This window comes from Anguilla anguilla, chromosome 9 (assembly GCF_013347855.1).
Source record: "Anguilla anguilla isolate fAngAng1 chromosome 9, fAngAng1.pri, whole genome shotgun sequence".
Classification (NCBI taxonomy): domain Eukaryota; kingdom Metazoa; phylum Chordata; class Actinopteri; order Anguilliformes; family Anguillidae; genus Anguilla; species Anguilla anguilla.
The window spans coordinates 53897460-53920377 of record NC_049209.1 but is presented as its reverse complement, the minus strand read 5'-3'; the positions used below and the strand labels follow the sequence as shown (position 1 = coordinate 53920377).

The 22918-nt window shown below is 45.6% G+C and overlaps 3 protein-coding genes and 1 long non-coding RNA gene across 9 annotated transcripts; 1 reads left to right on the top strand and 3 right to left on the bottom strand.

Moving 5' to 3' along the window:
* Window positions 1–978: 978 nt before the first annotated feature.
* On the bottom strand, window positions 979–9914 carry LOC118235359 (putative transcription factor Ovo-like 1). Of its 4 annotated transcripts, none has more exons than XM_035432589.1 (5): window positions 9865–9914; window positions 8300–8881; window positions 3477–3703; window positions 2510–3029; window positions 979–1995 (listed from the first exon to the last, which is right to left on the bottom strand). In XM_035432589.1, the coding sequence occupies exons 2-5, from the start codon at window positions 8397–8399 to the stop codon at window positions 1640–1642; spliced, it is 1203 nt and encodes a 400-aa protein (XP_035288480.1). In that variant the 5' UTR covers window positions 8400–8881; window positions 9865–9914; the 3' UTR covers window positions 979–1639. The 4 variants fall into 4 exon arrangements, with proteins under 4 accessions (XP_035288480.1, XP_035288478.1, XP_035288479.1 ...); XM_035432587.1 differs by lacking the exon at window positions 9865–9914 and adding an exon at window positions 9641–9844 and having other exon boundaries at window positions 8300–9266; XM_035432588.1 differs by lacking the exon at window positions 9865–9914 and adding an exon at window positions 9518–9625 and having other exon boundaries at window positions 8300–9266.
* Window positions 9915–13098: 3184 nt separating this feature from the next.
* Window positions 13099–13475, top strand: LOC118235198. The gene is made up of 2 exons (XR_004766800.1): window positions 13099–13194; window positions 13415–13475. It is a non-coding gene; the product is annotated as an uncharacterized LOC118235198 (long non-coding RNA).
* On the bottom strand, window positions 13396–16055 carry LOC118235197 (cofilin-1-like). Of its 2 annotated transcripts, none has more exons than XM_035432333.1 (4): window positions 15855–16055; window positions 14534–14841; window positions 14068–14144; window positions 13396–13759 (listed from the first exon to the last, which is right to left on the bottom strand). In XM_035432333.1, the coding sequence occupies exons 1-4, from the start codon at window positions 15990–15992 to the stop codon at window positions 13647–13649; spliced, it is 636 nt and encodes a 211-aa protein (XP_035288224.1). In that variant the 5' UTR covers window positions 15993–16055; the 3' UTR covers window positions 13396–13646. The 2 variants fall into 2 exon arrangements, with proteins under 2 accessions (XP_035288224.1, XP_035288225.1); XM_035432334.1 differs by having other exon boundaries at window positions 15491–16054.
* Window positions 16056–16648: 593 nt separating this feature from the next.
* Window positions 16649–21822, bottom strand: LOC118236029 (cofilin-2-like). 2 transcript variants are annotated; one of them, XM_035434028.1, is made up of 4 exons: window positions 21432–21822; window positions 18538–18845; window positions 18192–18268; window positions 16649–17857 (listed from the first exon to the last, which is right to left on the bottom strand). In XM_035434028.1, exons 1-4 carry the CDS (start codon window positions 21564–21566, stop codon window positions 17745–17747), a joined length of 633 nt encoding a protein of 210 aa, XP_035289919.1. In that variant the 5' UTR covers window positions 21567–21822; the 3' UTR covers window positions 16649–17744. The 2 variants fall into 2 exon arrangements, with proteins under 2 accessions (XP_035289919.1, XP_035289918.1); XM_035434027.1 differs by lacking the exon at window positions 21432–21822 and adding an exon at window positions 19639–20351.
* Between the last annotated feature and the right edge of the window lie 1096 nt (window positions 21823–22918).

Below are 22918 nucleotides of genomic sequence, written 5' to 3'. Positions count from 1 at the left end.
AAATAAAATACATTTTTTTTTTTTTTTTTTTTTTTAATCACTTCCTCAGATCCCTGGCAAAAACATGTAGTCTAAACCAAACTGCAAAAATCACATAAAAGAACCATTTTCATCGGAATGCCAGATCAATGAATGCCAGCAACTAGCTGCTCCCGGCTGGCCTGTTTTGACTCAGAGACAAGAAAAGAGAACCCAGCCCACCATAAGCACCATAGACATGCATATTTAACTAGACAGGCGACCGCGCCTTCGGCTAAGCTAAGCTTGTGAAGTCCCGGAAGTCAGCCTGTATAGTGCATGTTGAGGGGAAAACACTGGAGCTCCTGTTAAAGTGAATGGGGAACATCAGACTTTAGAAGGCAAAATAAAATGTCCTCCATGGTATTTTTTATAACTCGATTGATGACCGTTACGCTTCACATGAAAAGCAGATTGAAAATTATGCATTATGTAAAAAAATCTGCACATTTGAATAAGTTTTTTTTCAACATTTCTGGACCAAAACAATCACTGTTTCAGAAACTGCAGCACATAATGAAATTTATGATCACAAAGAATGCATCAATGAGGTTTTCTTTGGTAGTTAAATCACCTTGGATTTCTACATTGGGCAGCAAGCGCTTTTGCCCTCAAGCATGCGCAGTAGAGGCCGTTTCCCTGTAACTTCCTAGGCTTCACCGCCTGGCCCCTCCTACCACCTCCAGCTCCTATCTATGCTATACGATAAGTACAGCAAGGACAGGAAGTTACATCATTTTACAGTTCTGTGCACTTCCTGTCTTTCTAGCAGCACTGCAGAACATCGTTTGAAATGTCCTTTCAGATGAAGTACAGCAGTCCAGCGTCTGACTTGCATCCACATTTTATAAAAACAAAGAAAAGAAAGTATCACATGTTGCACACATCCATTTCATCAAATGTATAAAATAGTTTTAAAAATAAACTATATTCCCTCTTCGAAAAAAAGTATAAATGACACCCTGATAGATCTTAAGATGGATATTTAAATATGTGAATACATTTTTAAAAAAAGTTTTAAAAAAATCAACAGAATGTGAGATTTTATCATCTTGGTCATCCGTCTCTTAGTATGTACAAGACTGCATAAGCTCTCCAGAGGTAATCTCCCACAGTGACATCACTAGCTGCTCAAATGTACAACAGCCGGACACCAACAGCATCATAAATAATCTATTTTATATTTATATATATTTATATATATATTCCTCCGAGTGGAGTTGTTTGAGCGGTTGTTTGGTCTCCCTCATCCAGAACGGCGGCAGTTTTACTCTCAGAAGCAAGAGGAGTCAAACTGAGACACTCAGGCCTGCATCCACAGCGTCTCAGAGCAGGCGGGCTGACCTGGGATCAGTTATTCCCAGTCCGTGTCCAAACCGCATCCACTCTGAGCCAAAGGGCTCAACTGATCTCAGATCAGCACTAATGTGCGGATTACTGCTTTATGAAAAGGGGGCATTGGTCCTCTGTGGACAATTGCAAGGACATCGACAATAAAACATTATTCACAGGAACTCTGTGGACACCTTCCACTTGGCCTGCTTCTCTCTCTCTTGCTCTCCTTAGAACATCTTCATTCATTCATTAATTCATTCACTCACTCACTCACTCACTCATGTGGTCATTGATTCATGTCCTCAGCGTGGGCGTCGTCGCTGTCGGGGCTGTTGGAGGAGCGGGGGGAGGAGTCGGGGGAGGCGGCCTCGCCCTTGGCCCCGCCCCCGGCCCCGCCCCCTGGCCGGCGGCCGTCCCGGGCGCGCAGCAGAGCGCTGTGCGGGTGCAGCTGGCGCAGGTGGCGCAGCAGGGCGTCCTGCGTCTGCGCAGTCAGGCCGCACTCCTCGCAGACGAACAGCTTGTTGCGGCGCTCCTTGTAGGCGTACTGCTGCGTGACACCGTGGATCTTCCGCAGGTGGGACTCCAGCGAGCAGCGCTGCGTAAAGGCCTTCTCACACACCGAGCACTTATAGGGCCTCACTCCTGGGGGGCACAGAGGGGGGGTTAGGCCTTCTCACACACCGAGCACTTATAGGGCCTCACTCCTGGGGGGCACAGAGGGGGGGTTAGGCCTTCTCACACACCGAGCACTTATAGGGCCTCACTCCTGGGGGGGCACAGAGGGGGGGTTAGGCCTTCTCACACACCGAGCACTTATAGGGCCTCACTCCTGGGGGGGCACAGAGGGGGGGTTAGGCCTTCTCACACACCGAGCACTTATAGGGCCTCACTCCTGGGGGGGCACAGAGGGGGGGTTAGGCCTTCTCACACACCGAGCACTTATACGGCCTCACTCCTGGGGGGGAACAGGTGAGTGGGACAGAGTATGTGTGTGTGCGTGTCATACCTGTGTGTGTGTGTGTGTCATACCTGTGTGCGTGCGTGTAATACCTGTGTGTGTGTGTGTGTCATACCTGTGTGTGTGTGCGTGTGTCATACCTGTGTGTGTGTGCGTGCGTCATACCTGTGTGTCTGTGTGTGTGTGTGTGTATCATACCTGTGTGCGTGCGGACGTGTCTCTTTAAATCGAAGGTGTCGTTGAAGCCCTTGCCGCAGTAGCTGCACAGGTGTCTCTTGGCCTCGCTGTGGCACTTCAGGTGTCTCTTCAGCATGCGCTGGAACTGGAAGCCCTTCTGACACACCTGGCAGCTGAACGCAAACGTGCCCGAGGACACGCCCCCTGCCGAGGGCCCGCCCCCTCCGGAAGACACGCCCGGAGATGAGGACACGCCCCCTTCCAAAGACACACTCGGAGATGAGGACACACCCCCTCCGGAAGACATGCCTGGAGATGAGGACACGCCCCCTTCCAAAGACACACCCGGAGATGAGGACACACCTCCTCCAGAGGACACGCCTCCTCCTAAGGACACGCCCAGAGGGGTGGACACGCCCCCAACCATGAACACGCCAGGAGAAGCCTCCACGGATTGGCTGTGAGACACGCCCAAGGACACGCCCGCAGCAGGAGGGTCACTGCGGACAGACTCCACAGGTAGCGGCTCACCTGTGGTCACCTGAGAGGGAGGAGCAGACAGGAGGGGAGGGGAGAATGAGGAATGAGTGGAGGACTTTTGTATTTCCACTGCACTGTCTTTGTGTCAGTGCCCCTGTAAAAAGAGCTAAACAAATAAAATTGAATGGGATGGACAGGCTGCCTACTCAATATAATGTCCCCACAAAGACAAACACAGGTGCACACACACACAGACAATTACCCACAGACACAGATACACACACACAATCACACACACACAGGTATCTACCTCTCTCACACACAGACACACAGACACAGATACACACACACAATCACACACACACAGGTATCTACCTCTCTCACACACAGACACACAGACACAGATACACACACACAATCACACACACACAGGTATCTACCTCTCTCACACACGCAGACACACGCTCTCTCTCTCTTCCCCCTCACTCCATCTCCCAGAATCCCTCACCTTGATCTTGGAGCGAACGTAGGGCGTGCCCTGTGGCTTTGGCCACTCCCTGGGGGCGGGGCTATGCTGGCCCTGCGCGGTGCTGGAGGGGAGCTCCGCCCTGTGGGCGTGGCCATCGTGGGCGTGGTCATCATGGGTGGAGCCTCCCTGCAGCCGAGACAGGCACAGAGCCCACTCAGCCGGGCTGGCCTCTGACTCCTCCCCACTGAGAGGAGTGGCCTGAGAGACTACAAGAGGGTGGGGGGGTGGGAGGGAAGAGAGGGAGGGAGGGAGGGGGAGGGAGAGAGGCAGTAGAGGCATGGACGGAGAGAGAGGGGATGAGAGATAAGGAGGGGCAGGGAGGAGAGAGGTGAGGAGGTAAGAGGGAGAGAGGAGGTAAGAGGATGTCACTTCACATGGTCTGTGTGCTGCAGGTCAGTGTGAACATGGCTGACAGGCTCTGCTGTGAACTCCCTCCCCCGTTTAAACCAGCAGGACTGCAGTCAATCCGCTCTGGGAGAGACCCGTGCTGACCATGTGACCCCCCATGCAGACCATGTGACCGAAGCCTGACCATGTGACCCCCCATGCAGACCATGTGACCGAAGCCTGACCATGTGACCCCCCATACAGACCATGTGACCGAAGCCTGACCATGTTACCCATGCTCAGCATGGGTCATTCAGAGGGTCACTCAATGATTCCACAGCAGGGATGGCCAAAAAAAAAAAAAAAAAAAGTATCCCAAAATAAATGTATTGAAAAACTACAGTCAACATGGCAGAAGTATAGGCTGCTTTGTAGGTGGCACAGCGGTATAAACTAATAAAAAATTTACTAGCAGCCCCTATTACATATGAAATAAATACATGCAAATGTTGTGTGACCAATCAGCATGGGAAGAAGCAAGGGGTTGTGGGTAAAATAATGTGTGTTCATAATGCCTCTGTTGCATAGTGATAAGATTCCTGTGATTGGACAGTGCAGGTCCCTTAGGGCATGTCACATGACTACACTGTACCACACTTGAACAGAGTGTTTTAACAGGCACGCACGCACGCATGCACGCAGGCAGGCACACACGCACACACGCACACACGCACAATCTTGTCAGAAAGGAGAGGTCCTATCAGAGGGGGAAGTTCCTCCATTATTGGCCTATGGGTCTGGCAGGTGTGTGTGTGTGCAGAGTGTTTATACACAATGCATTGTCTATATTCTGTAAAGATGTGTAGCATTATTTATATGTACGTATAATTGTGTGTGATCTAGTGAGTGTGCGAGTGTGCGCACGCACGCGTGTCCATTATCTTGTTAAGCCAATGCTCAGCTTCCTGTTAATCTAGTCAGACCTGCCAAACAAAAGGAATTACAACCAAATCCTGAGCAGAGTTTAACATGAGCCCATCATACACCACCTGCACAGTGTGTATCACGCTCAGGTGTGTGCCTTCACAAATGTTTCTGCGTTATACACACATGGCTGATAGAAAAGTAGATTCCAAAATATGAAAAAAAAGTGCTCCCTGGTGATAAGCATAAAAAAGATTATCTATTAACTATGATCGACATTTGCTAAGCACAGGGCGCTTTAAAAAAAAAAAAAGTATTGACTGAAGTGTTCGTATAGGGCGTGTCTGAGCACACACGCACGAGGAACACACTGAATCCTGTTTGTTGACTCTGCCCTCGAGATAATCAGATGAATTGCAAATGAGTTGGCAAAGCTGAGCTGCTCCACGGGTAACGGTATCTCCACTGAACAATGGTCTCCCGGTCCACACGCCCTCTTACAGTCCACACGCCCTCTTACAGTCCACACATCCACAATAGGCTTTGCTCGAACAATTACGTTGTTATATAGCTTTAAAATCCGTATGTAAAAAAAAATATTTGTATGTAAAAAAAAATATATATATAAAAAAAGACGTGGGCTTTACAGAGCTAAACTCGGCACAAGCTGCCCTTTCGTGAAGTTTTAAAGCGGATCAATTTGTCTATCCTCTATAACTTATAAAAAAGTTTCTTATTATCAATGTACTAGCGTCTCTTAATATTACAAATAGTTTAAAATAAATAACCGATTAGGCAATCCGAATTCCGGTACGTTCGCTTCTCATGCCGCGTCTGAGAATCTGAGGAACAGAAACATTTGAACAAGGTCATTTAGAAAAAAAATATTGGGGACAGGAGACTTACAGCCCTATGACCAAACCCTTATCACTGATAAAGCTGCAATAAAGCGCAACAGAAAACACGCCCACGTTTACAACTGTCAACCCTTAGCCAAGCTGCTGAACTACGACGGATCTGTGGATTTAATTTTCAGTTTAAGCTATACTGCGTCTGAGAAACACTTTTGTGAAACGTCATATACCGTTGCTATTCAAATTACCCCGCGAATGCGATAATTCTAACGCGTAAACCGCTACAAGTGCTAGCCCCGTTACTCAGGTAACGGCTCATCGACGTCTCTTTACTCGGCTGTGCTTCGACGCATTGAGCCATTCAGCTCTGTGAACATGTTTGCTCTTGCGCGCGCGTAACCGCTGATGAGAGCCTGAAACGCGGGCGTGGCCCCCTCAGGTCACCCGATTAATGGTCTCGAGAGAGAAACAGAAATGTTGCTACTCTGAGCTAATTTGCACGAGCGGGGGGTCATAGGTAATTTGAAGTTAACGGAACATTTTAATCCACTCCGAGGAGACAGTGATAAGATAATGGCACAGTCCAACAGGTACTTTATACCGGCAGATAACGGTCACAAGTAGAAGTCCAGCAGTAAAACTAAACCACAATAAAGCGAAAATAGTATTTGCCAACACCTGGTGTTTCCTATATCTATGTTAGTTTACTTAATCTTACCTTCCCAGAACTCACCAGCGCGAACCCTGCATACAACAGTCGAATAATTACATCCGTAGTGAGTGTGTGTGTGTGTGTGTGTGTGTGTGTGTGTTTCAGCATTTGCAGTGTTCTTGGTGGAATAAGTAAGCCACAACTTCGGCAGTTCAATAGAAGAAATAGGAGCCTAAGTCTAGTTGGGTGGGAGCGGGGGAGAGCCTCTATAGCACAACGGGGGAAAAACAACTAATTGTGTCATGCCGCGAATATTTGCAAGGCCTGTCTCTGCGTAAATCCGTTATTTCCCGCAGAAAAGAACATTAACCAGCCCGCTCAGTGGCCACCGGCGAGTAGCCTACATGCACGCGCACACACACGCGCAGAGACGGCGAAGTGGGAGCAGCCTTTTAAACGGGGAGCCATGTAGGCTACTCGGCCTATACGTCAATGCAAATAAAAAGGTAGGCAGCGGTTTAAACGTCACTTTATTGAAATAAAGACTGATGTTCTGCGCTTTGGCACGCAAGCATGTCCAACAGCGGATTCTTGAACAAAATACTTGCGCCTCAGACTGGCTTCTTATTCAAATTTGAGACGGTCTCACGTGACACTATAAGTGACCATTAGTCTACAGGGTGCCGAGGGTTCACTTGTGGACTTACAAAAAAGCGTAAATATAAAATTCTGACGCCATTATGTAATCTAAATGACGCGATGTGATGTGAACATACACACAGTCTACATTACAGCTTTTGTCCGCATGCGCGGCCTGTCAATGTCGTAGCAAGTCCTCGTGCCCTAACGTCTCAGGAGCTGCAAACTGGAACAACAATGTCAATGAAACACATTTCTGTCCTCGCTTTAAGCTAAATGCGCGGCTAAACTGCAGGCTCACGCTTTCCCTTTCAGTTTATTGTTGTGGGAATTTGAAACACCTGAAGGATACATGTACAAAAAAATATGAAGATGATTTTTTTGAGGGCACTCAAAACGCATAACATTTGGTAGGGGCACGTCCCAGGGTGGAAGGATTCCCAGCAGCCATTACTTCTGAAAACGACGGAATACCAGCACGCAAATACGCGAGTAGGCTCGCGCCACGAAAGGCGTCTTAATCACGTTATGTATATGAGCAGGTAAATTTCTCAAGAGGTGCAGGTAAAGCTAGTAAACAAATTAAGGTCTAGCGGTATGCAGTGCACGGGACGGGTGCCCGAAAGGCCGTTAGATTCTTTTATGATTCAAAGTTGAAGTGCAGCGGGCTCTCGTCCCCACATACTATTTGAATCAGATGCAGGCGTTATTTCCCAGTGTTAAACGAAACAGCGGGTGATGAAAAAAGTTATATTAAGAGACATATTCCCTTGTTTGGTCTTATATTCTTTTTTAAAAAGCTTGCGATCAGCAAGACAAAACGTTCAGTTTGAGAGACTGGCTTTTCCAAGTCGGTCTTTGACCCCCCTTCATAAAGCAGTACAGGCCATGACGGAGGGCTCATAACGCAACTCACTGGCTGCTACTGAAGTCTGAAAACGTGTCTGATCACAGGACGTTTCTCGTCTCGTGTCTAGCGAGTAGATTTCCACACTGCCATGCCGCCACGGGCCAAGATCACTGCTAGGCCGTTTTTATTTATTTATTTATTTAATTTATTTATTTATTAAAAATATAACCAGCTAGCGCTGGTATAAAGCCCTGACACAAGGAAGTCATAGGCGGCAGTCTCTGTCAACATCCCTCACACGCACACCACCTCTTAAAAATTAGTCGGCTAATACTAAACTACTAAACTATCAATCATTGGCCTCAGAAGTCATGATTTGAAGGTGAACAAAATAACCTACCCATTGCTTACCATTAGCTAACACTCCACAAATGTGCCTTTTGTGGATAAACATTAATGCACATATATTCAGCCAAATTATGTAGCTAATAAAACTCTAAGAGCAAATATAATCACGTGTTATATAACTGCAAATGAGTTGATGTTAGCATCTCACCTGGTATATAGATTTCCCCGCGTTCGTGGTCCGGGAGCTGGCTCCAATTCCGCCGGCCAGGGGAAATATTCGTCTTTTTCACGAGGAATGCTCGAGGCATGGTCTATCCGTTTTTTGAAGCCCAACGCCGTTATAACTGACTCGTTAGAACTCTCACACTCGATTTTCCCCAGTTCGCAAAGTTCGAGGGAAAAGGCTCCTGAAGTGAGCCCTACTCAAGTTTCACAAAGCGGAGAGAGGCAAACAGTTATACCCTTATTCCGCTTCGCGTTTCGTAATTACTCTATTCAAATCACACGACGAACTCCCGAAATTATCGTTTTCAATAATTATGGAAAAAGCAGCAGTCAGTTCTTTCGGGGGTCACTCTTAATTCCTTTAATCAACTAAATATTCCGTATTTCGCACAATTCCTTCTTTCTTTCGCCTTTTCCCAGTTCGGACTCCTTTCCACTTCGGCAAACGGGAGTGCCCCCAGGTGAAAGCGAGATCCGGTGTGTCCGGGCAGGTAAGCCAAGGTAGGAACCGCGGAGGTGAAAAGTTTCCAGTTTTATACCTACAAAAACCTCACACAAACGCTCACTGAAACACACACAAACAAACAGCGCACAAAACGGTGATTTCAAAGGTTTCCCCTTGAGCAGGTACAGCTTTTGAGCAGGAAACAGGTAAGACCGCGCATGCGTCTAGAAAAATAACGGTGACAACAAACCCAACCAGGGCGAGTCCTCTCCAAGTTCTACCTGTCCGACCGGTTTTCTTTTCGCTTCGCCATTCCGCTTAGAGGTGGGAATGAACAGAAGGAGAGGGAGCTCGAGACAGAGAGAGGGAAATTGACTATATCACGGGGGCTGTGGAAGCAAGACATTGAGCAAATGAAATTACCGACGAGGAGAAGAGTCTGAATCCGGGTAGCGTTTGGTGCTTTCGGCCCTGCGTCCAGAACTTAATTATCGCCAGCGTTCACCTGAAAACGGATGGGCGGGTCAAGCCACGACAGATAGTGACATACAACCACGCGCACACAAAGCCAGACGCCAAGGCCCGTTCCACTATTTGCACACATTACTTAGACCAGCGCATACACTGCATGCACACAACCGTGAATTTAACCAGCTCTGAACACAGTCATGCGATGTTTACTTAATATTCTGCCAATACTGAATTGTTGTCCTTGGCTGTAAGGTTACGTGTCTGTAACGGGTACAGGGAAGTTACCTCGCTGCCGTCCCTTTAATGGACAGGTGTACCCTTATACCTTGGCAGCAACGAGACTGCAGGTGTGGGTCATGCACAGACAGAGTGAAGGTGAATGAGAGGGAGGCTTTAAATACTACTCACGGTTTTGATTGCGACCTACATATACGGATAACGCGGTAACTAAATATGAATCTCCCACTACCGCTCTCCGGCTGTGACACCATTAGCGTCACGGCATCACGTAAACTAGGGGAGGGCGGACTGGCCGTGTACGTGTTAACTGACGTCGTGGCTAGAGACACTAACGGGCTAATGCACCACTTTTAACGGCGAGCAGCCGCCGAGGACGCTGGTTTGAAACCTACAGCAGATCTGCTCTCTGTTACGCCGGGAAATTAATTCCTGGAAGGGCTGGCGCGTTCGCAGGTTTCTGTTTCCACCAATTAACCCCCGAAATAATTAGCGGATCATCTGTGCGCACCAGCACAGGTCCACATGTAGATTGGACAACAGGAACAAACTTCACACTGGGACACAATAACAATGATCAGCTGAGCTTCATGAGATAATTGAGAAATGTTGCTGTCAGATCACGCATATCATTAAGATAATTAAATAATTAAGAGCGAAAGTTGGCAAAAAAATTCATAAATAAGCGCGGACCTCCTTGCCTCCAATAAGCTTAATGGCCATTCCAGGGGGCAGGGTTTCCGAATGGGGTCGGGGTTGGTTGTGAATAACTGTCCTGTTTAGCTGAAATGTGTTTAGGGAGTGTCGCTGCTTGGGGGGGTTGGGGTTTTGGGTAATTAGAAAGACAAGGGCCATTGTTTGGGAAGGGGAGGGGGTTGTAAACGCACCCCAGCAGGGGGTCAGAAGATGACAGGATGACCTGCGGGCGGAGTGTAGAACAGGTGGTAATCCTGTCAGTCTGGGAACGCACTGAAACATCACACACCTCCTCTGTCCCCATCGCACACCTCCTCCGTCCCCATCGCACACCTCCTCCGTCCCCATCGCACACCTCCTCCGTCCCCATCGCACACCTCCTCCGTCCCCATCGCACACCTCCTCCTTCCCCGTCGCACACCTCCTCCATCCCCGTCACACACCTCCTCCGTCCCCATCGCACACCTCCTCCGTCCCCGTCGCACACCTCCTCCGTCCCCGTCGCACACCACCTCCGTCCCCGTCGCACACCTCCTCCGTCCCCATCGCACACCTCCTCCGTCCCCATCGCACACCTCCTCCGTCCCCGTCGCACACCACCTCCGTCCCCGTCGCACACCTCCTCCGTCCCCATCGCACACCTCCTCCGTCCCCATCGCACACCACCTCCGTCCCCGTCGCACACCTCCTCCGTCCCCATCGCACACCTCCTCCGTCCCCATCGCACACCTCCTCCGTCCCCGTCGCACACCTCCTCCGTCCCCGTCGCACACCTCCTCCGTCCCCGTCGCACACCTCCTCCGTCCCCATCGCACACCTCCTCCGTCCCCGTCACACACCTCCTCCGTCCCCGTCGCACACCTCCTCCTTCCCCATCGCACACCTCCTCCATCCCCATCGCACACCTCCTCCTTCCCCATCACACACTAATTTCTTTTTCAAAAGTAATGTTTTTAATTGGTACATGATTTAAAAATTATGTCATATATGAATGGGAAATGTAAATGTTAAATGTAAATGTTAAATATGAATGTTAAATATAAATGTAAATGTTACATATGAATATTAAATCTAAATGTAAATGTTAAATGAAGAAACTAAATGTTTGCAATATATGGTAATTGGCACACCTCCGACTCTTTCCTCTCTCTCTCTCTCCCTCCCTCTTTCATTCTTTCTGCTCATGATGCATGTCTCTCTGCCCTTCATCCTATGCAGTGCATCTGGCCTCATGTACACCTGGCTGTTTCATGTGTGTTCAGCATCTTGATTGTGTCCAGATAGAGACTATCCACAACAAAATGCAGGTGTAAATGAAACCCAAGATGCATTAGGAACAGATTGAATTCCGATCGGACTGAGAGGCATTCAAGCATCTCACCAAGACGCACATAATGACCAAAACTTCACCAAAAATATAACGTCACATGCTGTAGCTGTCCCCCAGTCCATATTATATTATATTATATTTATCAAAGGCCTAGGTACAATCTGCGTACAATTTTTTCTAAGAAACAATTAGTCATATTTGAAAATAATCATGCTGTTTAATTACACTTTTTGTACATGAAGATGACATTCTTGGCACAAAATAAAAACGGAATAAAAAGCTGTTAAAGTACACTCATTTAATCTAACGTGCTGTACCTGCGCATTGCTGTGCCGCACCTTTGATCGCCTGACGGGTGAGAGGGCGACCTCTGGTGGGCATTGGCCATATTGCACTTAAATTCCTCTCTTTTAAAAAAAATAAAAATGCCGCGGACGCTTCCCTTTCTCTTACGGGCCTAACTGTCGTTCAGGACATGTCGAGGCACGAGCCGGCAACGGAGAGAATGCAGTCGAAAAATACCGTTAGGATTTCTATTGAGGGCAGACACAAGAAAAAGGAAGAGAGAAAAAGAACTGCGTGTTAAAAGTATAGGGTGCCAAGGGAGTGGTAAAGTGGGAAGTCCTCATTGTCGCCGTTGTGATATTAATCCGCATGCCAAGTAAAGACTTTATCAAATCAAAATTAAAATAAAACACAAAAGGACAGATGGGAAAAAAGCAATGGATTAAAAGTGAAGGCAGTGGGGTGGGCGGGGGGGGGGGGATAAGTTAAGACATGCAAGAAGTCACAGCCTTTTATTGAATCTCTACCCTACATCAGCACCATACACTCTCTCGCGCGCGCGCACACACACACACACACACACACACACACACACACACACACACACACACACACACACACACACACACACACACACACACACCCAGTGAAACACACATACACATATAATTCATGAGTAGCACTGGCAGAAAATGCAGTGTGTTTGCAGAACAGAAATTCACCAACAAACAGTACAGGCAGTTAGTCTATTGTACTTTATCAGATCTGTGTTCTGTAGTTGTTCCAATGACCTTCGGTATGCACTTATTGTACATCGCTTTGGATTGTGCTTTGTGTTTCTAAAAATAGAATATTTTTATGTCATTCCAGTTTTTCACGGTGTTTGCTTGAGTTAAAGGGAAGACAATAAACGCTTATCAAACATCAGTATTGGAGAGTGGTTTATTCTGCATCAGAAGAAAAGCATTTGGGAGCAGTTACAAGAACTGTACTACTGCTTACAGATGCTCATTCACTTTGGCAGTTTTAAATGGAAAAGAAACTATGGCAGAGCAAAGCGCTTCAGACAGTCTGCTTTCAGAACATACAATTCAAACTGTCTCCAACCAGTTTTTTTTTTGCTGAATAACAGAGACTGTAAAGACTGCAGACAGTGAAAACAGCAGATTATAAAGGACAAATAGCCCTTCAGCCATGAGTTGCATTTCCACTCCATACCACTAGATGTCACTATTAAACAAGTTATATCTGCATACCGACAATTATTTGCTTAGCAGATAACCCAGAACACAGTAACTTACAGTTTATAACTTTTTTTTTTTAAGAAATGTTTAAAAATAAAACATGCTTGGAATTAAAAAATGTAAATACCACAACAAAGCTGTGGTGATTGATTTATTAAACTTAGTATTAGGTGTAAATGGTAAATGGTAAATGGACTGCATTTATATAGCGCTTTTATCCAAAGCGCTTTACAATTGATGCCTCTCATTCGCCAGAGCAGTTAGGGGTTAGGGGTTAGGTGTCTTGCTCAAGGACACTTCGACATGCCCAGGGCGGGGTTTGAACCGGCAACCCTCCGACTGCCAGACAATCGGTCTTACCTCCTGAGCTATGTCGCCCCTGTGACATAGGTGTAATAAATGATGTACAATTCAGATTGAACAATTGTTTGCAAACTGTTTCAGTCAATGCCTTATACTCCAAAAATCGCCAACCCCAAAAATGAGAACCATTTCCACTCTGAAATGTTTGTGCCCCTAACCCATCCCGTTCTCCTTGCCTGGATTGGAATGAACCGTCAAATGCAATGCAATTTGGAATTCTGGTTTTCCCACAGGCCTGACGTGAAGCCTGGGGCTAGATTTATACAGGGCTCCCTTCAAGAGACACCACTGACCGGCCCCCCAGCTTCTTTGCCAGGGAACGCCGGTCCTGGATTTCCTCCAGACTGTTCACTCTCCAGTCAAGTTTGATACCTGAAGAGAGAGAGATAGAGAAAGAGCGATAACTAATTGTAATTGTATTAGTAGCAAGTGTTGTTCATGTTGTACTTCTACTGTTAAACTACATGTTTTGTACGTTTCTCGTTTGCTTTGGCAATGTGTACTACATGCATTTCATGCTAACAAGCATACTGAATTGAGAGAGGGACAAGACTTCTGATTGGACATCAAATGCCCATGCAACTTGCTGCTATGATAACCTGAGCCCCTCAGCTCCGCCCCCAGGGACAGAGTATTCCATCACGGTTGACAACAGACAGACAAATGCTCTACTTCCTCACCTTTGAACTTCTTTGTGATGGCATCCTTGGATCTTTCATAGATCATCTTAGTCTTCAGCGGAGCGCTTTCTGGATCCCTGAGGGAGAGGGAGGGGGAGAGGGAGGGAGGGAGGGAGAGAGGGAGAGACATTTGACTTTAAAGAACCCTTAAAAAAATAGGGAGGGAGGGAGAGAGGGAGAGACATTTGACTTTAAAGAACCCTTAAAAAAATAGAGACATTTCTAAAATCATTTTTCATTTATATGGCGATTTATTATTATTATTATTATTATTATTATTATTTATACAATCATGTAGTGCTTACAGCTTACTTCTGTGTTCATATTTGAATGTACTACTGTACACTATATAAATGAATGTATCTACAAATTAATTTCTAGCTGATGGAAGACCAAGATTCCTTTGTAGATAAATCCAATGTAGCTGCTCCCGGGATCAGTGCTCTCCCCCCGTTGGTCTGCTCACCAGAAGATGAAGACCAGGTCCTCCTTCTGGACTCTCCTGGTCTCGTAGGAGGCGCTATAGAGGGCGTAGCGACAGTCCTCGGGCGGCAGCATCTGGACGAAATGCAGGTAAGGGTCCTGTACGGAGGCGCCCACGTCCCCCTGCAGAATCTCCCGGCCCTCCTCCAGGACGATGCTGTCCTCCTCTTCGCTCAGGCAGAACAGCACCGCCTTCTTCCTCTTCTCCTCCTCCTCTCCAGCCTGGGCCTTCCTCACCTTCATCTCGTTGAAGACCGTCACCACATCTTCTGTCACGGTTACCCCGGAGACCTGCCCGAAAAAGGGGGGGGGTCAGCCAACTGAGAAGACTCGCTAAAACACACCTTTACCTCCGTGTGTGTGTGCGTGTGTGCGCGTGTGTGTGTAAAACATCCTGTTACCCATGGTGACAGTGTGATATACAGGAAATATGCTTGTGGCTCGGAGATTGCAGATATCATCCATACCTGTCCAATCTACTCCATGCATTACATTACATTACAGGCATTTACCATAAGCTCTTATCCAGAGCAACTTACACAACTTTTACATAGCATTGACTTTGCATCCTTATTCCAAAAAGACACTCACATTCAGACAATCTGTCCTGTTCAAATAATGGGGCTGCAGAGTTAAATTTTTAGGCCCATATATGGAAAGCCAAGACCAAAAATTAAGGGTCGGGTTCAGGACACTACTATAAACCCAAGGGTTACAGAAGCATGTTATAAACACAAGGAAGACTGAAGTTCGGGGGTGGGGGGTGGAAATAAGATGACAATATAAACATGATAATCATTAAATTTATAGATTGTGAAATCAGCATGTTAAGAACTTTTATACATAGCCATCTATCCTACAGCACTCGTTGTGTTCACTTGAAACTCTAGACAACATTACTTCATTTCCATTATCTCATATTAAACGTAATGAGGTTCACCTAATAAAATGATTGCTTCCGAGGGCTAAAGCATGTGGATGGTTTAAAAATTCAGCGTCTCCTCAATCATGCTTGCATGGGAAACGTTGTGCTGGATGGTAGGGCATTTGGAGAAGACGGTCCGCGATGTGTGCAGTGAATAAATGCGAAGTCTTGCTCTGGTTTCTTGAGGCGTTATTTCGTGAGTAACCACGTTACTAAAATGCGTTGACTTATTTCCAGCGGACACACTCATGGAGCTAACTAACTGCATCATTAAGCAAATGTGCTGGTCCCATTGAAGAACAGCTATCAGCTAGCGGTAGCCAAGGTAGCGCTGCGTTTCTGTACGCTCTGAAAAAACCGCAACAGCGTCTGACATCACCTTAGACACCGGCGTTACTCGTGAAGCTTCCTTCGCCATTTCAATTGCCTGAGCCATCGATGCCCCGGCCGAACGGGCCCCAGCAATAACCCCTCTTTCAAAGTCGCTGAATTGTTCTCCCTCATCCAAACTATCCATAATAATAGGCGACCACAACCACGGCCTTCTTTCTTTATTTTATCTTTTTCTTCTTTGTTTTTATTAGTGGTTTAAAAGCTTCTCGTGCATTGTCTCCACCTAGGGGGCTGGAGTGTGGTCGAAAGAACACAAAAAAACATCTACATTTTTAAAAATGTCGAAACAACGGCATGGATTAAATAAATGTTTCACTATAAAGTACACATACAAACACTATTTACAGTTTGTAAGTGATCAAGTGTGTGTTTTCTCTTATTTATAATTTAAAAAAAAAATCCCGCTATGCTTCCCTTTCTCTCACAAACCTAACTGTCATTCAGGACATGTTGAGGCACGAGCCGGCAACGGAAAGAATGCGTTCGAAAAATACAGTTAGGACTTCTATTGAGGGTAGACCTTATACGGTATACGGGGTAGACACGAGAAAAAGCGAAAGAGAAACAGAATTGCGTGTGAAAAGTATAGGGTGCCGACTTCACAGGGAGTGGTATACAGGGAGACGTCCTCATTGTCAGCGTTGCGATATTAATTAGTCAAGTAAATATTTTATACAATCAGTACTGAAGGAATACAAAAAAGGACAGATTGGAGAAAACAATGAATGAAAGTGAAGGGAATGGGCGGGAGGCTAATAACAAGCTAAGACAGGCAATACATCATAGTAAAGCCTTTTATTGAATCTCTATCCTACATCAGCAACACACTCTCTCACACACGCACACACAATCACACAGAACTACCCACCCACAGAAACACACATATACAAATAATGTATAATGAACAGTATCTTCACTGAAGCAGTCTGAAAATTCGAATTTAATGGCGAACTGTCAGCAAATACAGCGTGTTGCACCAGCAAACAGTAGAGGCAGTATAACTCTGTTTACAAATGCGTAGAAACAGAGCAACTAAAAGACACTTTCAAATTTTCATGTCCTCTTTGCAAAGTATTACCTTTCTTTTCTGTTGATTTTAAAGAGTTGAAAACAGTACATGGGCTACCAAATGTACACATTTAGATACAGAGACATTTCAGGTTTGAGTAAACCTGGGTAAATTTCATCCCCATTCACTTTGGCAGTTTTAAATGGAAAAGAAACACTGGCAGAGAAAAGTGCTTCAGTGCAGCTCAGTCTGCTTTCAGAACTTAAAACTCAAACTTGTCTCCAACCTGATAACAGACTGTAAACTGCAGGCTGGAAACCACAGATTATTAGAGACAAATGGTCCTTCAGCTGTAAATTCCACTTCCACTCCATACCACTAGGCGTCACTCATTAAACAAGTTACCTCCGCATTCCCAAAATATTTGCTTAGCAGATACCTCTGTGCACAGTAACTTACAGTTTACAAGTTTTTGTTCATACCCTATTTACAACAACCATAAATGCAATCACTCAAAATTTAAAATAATAAAACTTGAATTCAAGATTTTAACAAATATTCAAAATAGTGTGCTAGGAATTCTAAAATGTCCCCAAAGCTGTGGTGATTGTTTTATTACACCTAGTTTTAGGTGTAATAGATTAAATACAATTCAGTTTGAACACTTGTTTGCAAACTGTTTCAGTCAATGCCCTATCCTCCAAAAATCCCCCACCCCTAAAATGAGAGCCACTTCATTTTTGAAATGTTTGTGCCCATAACCCATCCCAACCCCTCTCTCTGCCTGGATTGGAACGAACCGTCGAATGCAATGCAATTTGGAATTCTGGTTTTCCCACAGGCCTGACGTGAAGCCTGGGGCTAGATTTATACAGGGCTCCCTTCAAGAGACACCACTGACCGGCCCCCCAGCTTCTTTGCCAGGGAACGCCGGTCCTGGATTTCCTCCAGACTGTTCACTCTCCATTCAAGTTTGATACCTGGACAGAAACAGAGAGAGAGAGAGAGACAGAGAGAGAAACATAACTAATTGTAATTGTATTAGTAGTAACTGTTGTTAATATTGTACTTCTACTATTGTGCAACATGTTTTGTATGTTTCTTGTTTGCTTTGTCAAAATGTACCAATTACAAGCCAATCAAGCATAATGAATTGAGACAGAAAGACAAGACTTCTGATTGGACATCAAATACCCATATGATTTGCTGCTATGGTGACCCCCTCAGCTCCGCCCCCAGGAACAGTGTGTTCCGTCACCATTGACAACAAATGCACCTCTGCACTGTCACAGCCCACATGCTCCACCCCCTCACCTTTGAACTTCTTTGTGATGGCATCCTTGGATCTTTCATAGATCATCTTAGTCTTCAGCGGAGCGCTTTCCGGATCCCTGAGGGAGGGAGAGAGAGATAGAGATTTCTAAAGAGAGACTTTTAAAGGCCCTTAAAAAAAAAGACCGAAAGAAATGGACACATTTCAAAAACAATTTTTCATTTACCCGGTGATGTATTATAATGATTAATTTTGTTCACAATCATACAGTGTTTACTGATTATTTCACAGTTTTTCTGTGTTCATATTTAAATGCACTGCATGAATTAAATGAATCCAATGTAGCTGCTCCCGGGATCAGTGCTCTCCCCCCGTTGGCCTGCTCACCAGAAGATGAAGACCAGGTCCTCCTTCTGGACTCTCCTGGTCTCGTAGGAGGCGCTATAGAGGGCGTAGCGACAGTCCTCGGGCGGCAGCATCTGGACGAAATGCAGGTAAGGGTCCTGTACGGAGGCGCCCACGTCCCCCTGCAGAATCTCCCGGCCCTCCTCCAGGACGATGCTGTCCTCCTCTTCGCTCAGGCAGAACAGCACCGCCTTCTTCCTCTTCTCCTCCTCCTCTCCAGCCTGGGCCTTCCTCACCTTCATCTCGTTGAAGACCGTCACCACATCTTCTGTCACGGTTACCCCGGAGGCCTGCCGAACGGTGGGGGGGGGGGGGGGTGAGCCAACAGAGGACTTGCTGAAACACACCGTTGCCTGCATGTGTGTGTGTGTAAAATGTCCTGTCACCCATAGTGGCAGTGTGATATACAGGTTCAGGAAATGGGCTTGTGGCTCAGAGATTGCAGATTTCATCCATACCTGTCCAATCTGCTACATGCCTGTCCAGGAGCAGCCAAATCTATTATTTAAACCTTGTCCCAAAAACACACTCACTCAGACAATGTCTTGTTCAAATAATAGGACCGCAGAGTTAAATTTTAGGCCAATATAGATTTTTAGGCTTTATTTCAGAGAAAACAGGGGAAATTACCGGAAGGTATTAATTTTCTTTAAAAAAAAAAATAATAATAATAAAAAAAAAGTATCCTGTATCTTGATTTTAATATATTTATATTTTTTCAATAATTATTTTTTTTAAAACTACCACTTTTCCGTTTTAAAACAAGATAGTGAGCCGATGATTCAATTTAAACTTTATTGCTGTAAGTTAATTGACGAAAACTACGAATACCTAACGTTAATGCTAGCCCGCAACTGATCGTAGCCTACACCATGGGCCAACTATATCCAACCTCGTTTCTGATCTAAGTTTACGTTAACGGCAGTCAGGTCCAGTTATGCACACATAGCTATCCCGACACGTTACCTGGTCCTGTTCACACCCCAAGACGAGATAAATCAATACCCCCTCCCGGCTTGTATTGACTACCTTGTTTGCCGTAACGATGCTAATCTGAACGCTCTCAAAAGCGGCCAAGATCACCTTAAACACCGGCGTTACTCGTGAAGCTTCCTTCGCCAGTTCAATTGCCTTGGCCCTCGGTGTGCCGGCCAAACATGCCCCAACAATAATCCCTCGTTCAAAGTCGGTGAGTTGCTCATCTGTGTCGTAGCAATCCATGATAACTGGCAACCACGACCACAACCAAAGGCTTCTTTCTTCTTCTTGTTCTTTGTTTTTACTGACGATTGGTAAACCAGCTTTTCGTGCGTTACTGCCACCTACTGGGTTGGCGTGTGGTCCTAAGAATATGCCCTCCGCCCGAAAAAGAAAAACCGCACTATGATAAAGAACATTTGCCTTAGGTATTAATGAATGCCCATCACCTAACAACCGTGCATTTCTTTAAGCCTACTTAACAGCACCTAAATCCCACTGATCAGCCTTGTTTCTTTGAGGAACTGGAGCATGTGCTTGTAAACCTGGTGTCCTGATTACTTGCTAAATAGTGAACCTATATCACCTCCCAAAGCTGCTATGTTTCCAAGAAACATAATTGACTCCACCAGCTCAAACTCCTTATTATACAACCTAAGTCCAATCCCATCCCCGATTCTCTTCTGAGAAAAAAAGAGAGAGAGTTCAAGTTCTCAACAGAAAAAACAAAAGCCCCATTTCAGGGACCACTGTTCCACTTTGCCTATCTCTACCCATGTGCTGGACCTTTCTCCCTCACTTCCATAGGGGATATGTGCAGAGAATTGGCCCTGGTGCTACACAGGAACCTGCGAGAGGGTTTGCCCCGTGGCATTTGGGGGGGGGGGGGGGGGGGGGGAACGAGAGTCCAACAATCCCGCCAGCCGCAGGAAACTACGAGCCTGAACTGTCTGAACACACCGTTCCTCTACCTGAAGAGCGAGCAGCTTGCAGGAAGAGGGACCGTCTCATCTGGTCTGGATGAAAAGGTAGCACAGCTGAGAGATGGCAGAGACCATACGCTGGTCAGGGACACTGAACAGGGATGAAAGGCCAGCCAGGCACACTGTAAGCAATTGGGATGATGAGGGATGAACCTCTACTTCCAGATCAGGTACCTGGGTTAGTAATGCACACTGAAGTGGCTGCATTACTGCCTTGCAGAGATTTGAAAATGGATGGTGGGCTTATCTCAGATTCAGGTTCACACATGAGTTACAATAGTATCCGTAAGCAAACTGACGAGGGACTGAAGGAGACATTTATTGAGCCAGAGATAAAGTTAGTGTTAAAGTTGACCAAACCAGGCATATTCAAAGACAACAAACCAGAAGCTGCTGAATTCAAAAGCTTCCCGAGATCGCATATTAGGGATAAAAGTAGTACGAGCTTTTCCAGGAGCTTAGCAATACAAAACAGCAGAACAAACTCCTCCTCAGCAATTTGTCTATCCAAACAATGGTTCGAAAACAGAAACTATTATTTGCATCTCAACAAAACGGTGCAGAATTAAACTCCAAATCTAAAACTTGTGCGAGGTGTGTTTCTCAACACCCTGGATCAGGGGCCAAGTGAAAGACGTAGCAACATCAGGAGAGATATAAAGCCTTACATTTCTGACTTGGATGTGACTGACGACTTCATCTCGGAGCAGCGAATACATGCGAATTCCTGCTCTTGAGACGTCATTTCGAGAATAACCACGCTGCTACTGCTATTGACTATTTCCAGCGGACACGCGCAATTAGCCAACCGCATCATTAAGCAAGTGTGCTGGTCCCATTCACGAACAGCTATGAGCTAACGGTAGCCAAGGTAGCGCTCGTTTTCTGCACCCTTTAAAAATAATGCATCATCACCTTAGACACCGACGGTCCTCGGGAAACCGCCTCAGCGATTTGCGCTGCCTCGGCTCGTGACGCTCCGGCCAAACGCGCCCCAACAATCACCCCTTGTTCAAAGTCGGTGAGCTCTCTTGCATCCAAGCGGTCCATCACTACGGGCAACCCAGCTTTGTTCGCCTAAATAAACAAGACTGACACAACCAACAGCTCCGTGAAGCTAGCAACATTTACGTTTCCGTTAATTAGCTTCCGGTAACTTCCGCTAAGGCTCCGTGAAGCCAGACCATAGACTGTATAAAATAGGCACACCAAATCCCATACAAGAGAGACTATAACAAAAACCTCTAGAGATGCTAAAACTGTCTCTGGTGAAGCCAGCAACAATTGTTGGCAACAAATATAAACTTCCGATCATCTGATTTCAAAATAAAAGCTGTACGACATCCATTTAAAGAAAACGCTTTGTAAATGAACACAGTAGCCTAATTAACACAGCGAGCCTTTTCCGTTTCAGAAACATTCTTTTCTTTGCCTAATAGCCTACATTAATACTTTTTAAAATTTAAGTGCCATGTCGATATGATGTCAAGAACAAAATACCGAACTTCCGGGAAAGCGGTAACCTAAACAGGTCATAAACACAATCACTCTGTCAAAATAACTGCTATCCTTTCATTTTTAAAACATCGCAATTTCTGGTAAGCGTGCGGCCAAAATATCAAAAATAGAAAGAGCTATGCTCTCTCCACTGTATGCAACTTCAGCACCTTTAAACTATATGAAAACAAGATTGTCAGTTCTATAAAATGGGTATAAATGCGATCTACAGTGTAAATAATTAGTTACAACTGAAAAATACAAGAAAATATTTTTTAACGATTTAAAAGAAAAGCATTTACAAAAAATATATTTAAATAATAATGAAAAATAAGATAGTGTGCCTATGATTTCTTTGAAACTTTGTTTCTCTAAGTTAATTGCTTGAGAAACAGCTAGCAAGAGATGTGTTAAAAGAATTAGGACGAAAACTATGAAACACCTAACGTTAATGCTGGCTCGCAACTGATCGAAGCCTATATCAAACTCCATTACTTCCAAGTTTACGTTAACGGTAGCCGTTTCCGGCCATTCACACGTTGTCTGGTCCTGTTCAAACGCCAAGGCAAGACACCCCTTTTCAGGCTTATATGGACTAGCTATGTTAGCCACAAAGACTGCAAAAAATAGGTTAGCCATAATACGCGGGTAGTCTGGATGCTCTCAAAAAGTAAATAACCTGTAACCACGACCAGGGTTGTCGGCCAAAATCGACAAACAAGATTCGCATGAACTGTGAGCCAACATCTTAGTCTGGAGTTTTTTTTTTTTCCCCCCGAGGTTGTCACTTTTAGTGCCTTACCGCCACCATCTCAACTGGAGTGTGGGCTGGTGGACTACGGCTATATTGCTGGACTAGTTCGTGAGATTAAAATTGTAAATTATTTTTGACAACCTTGTACTAT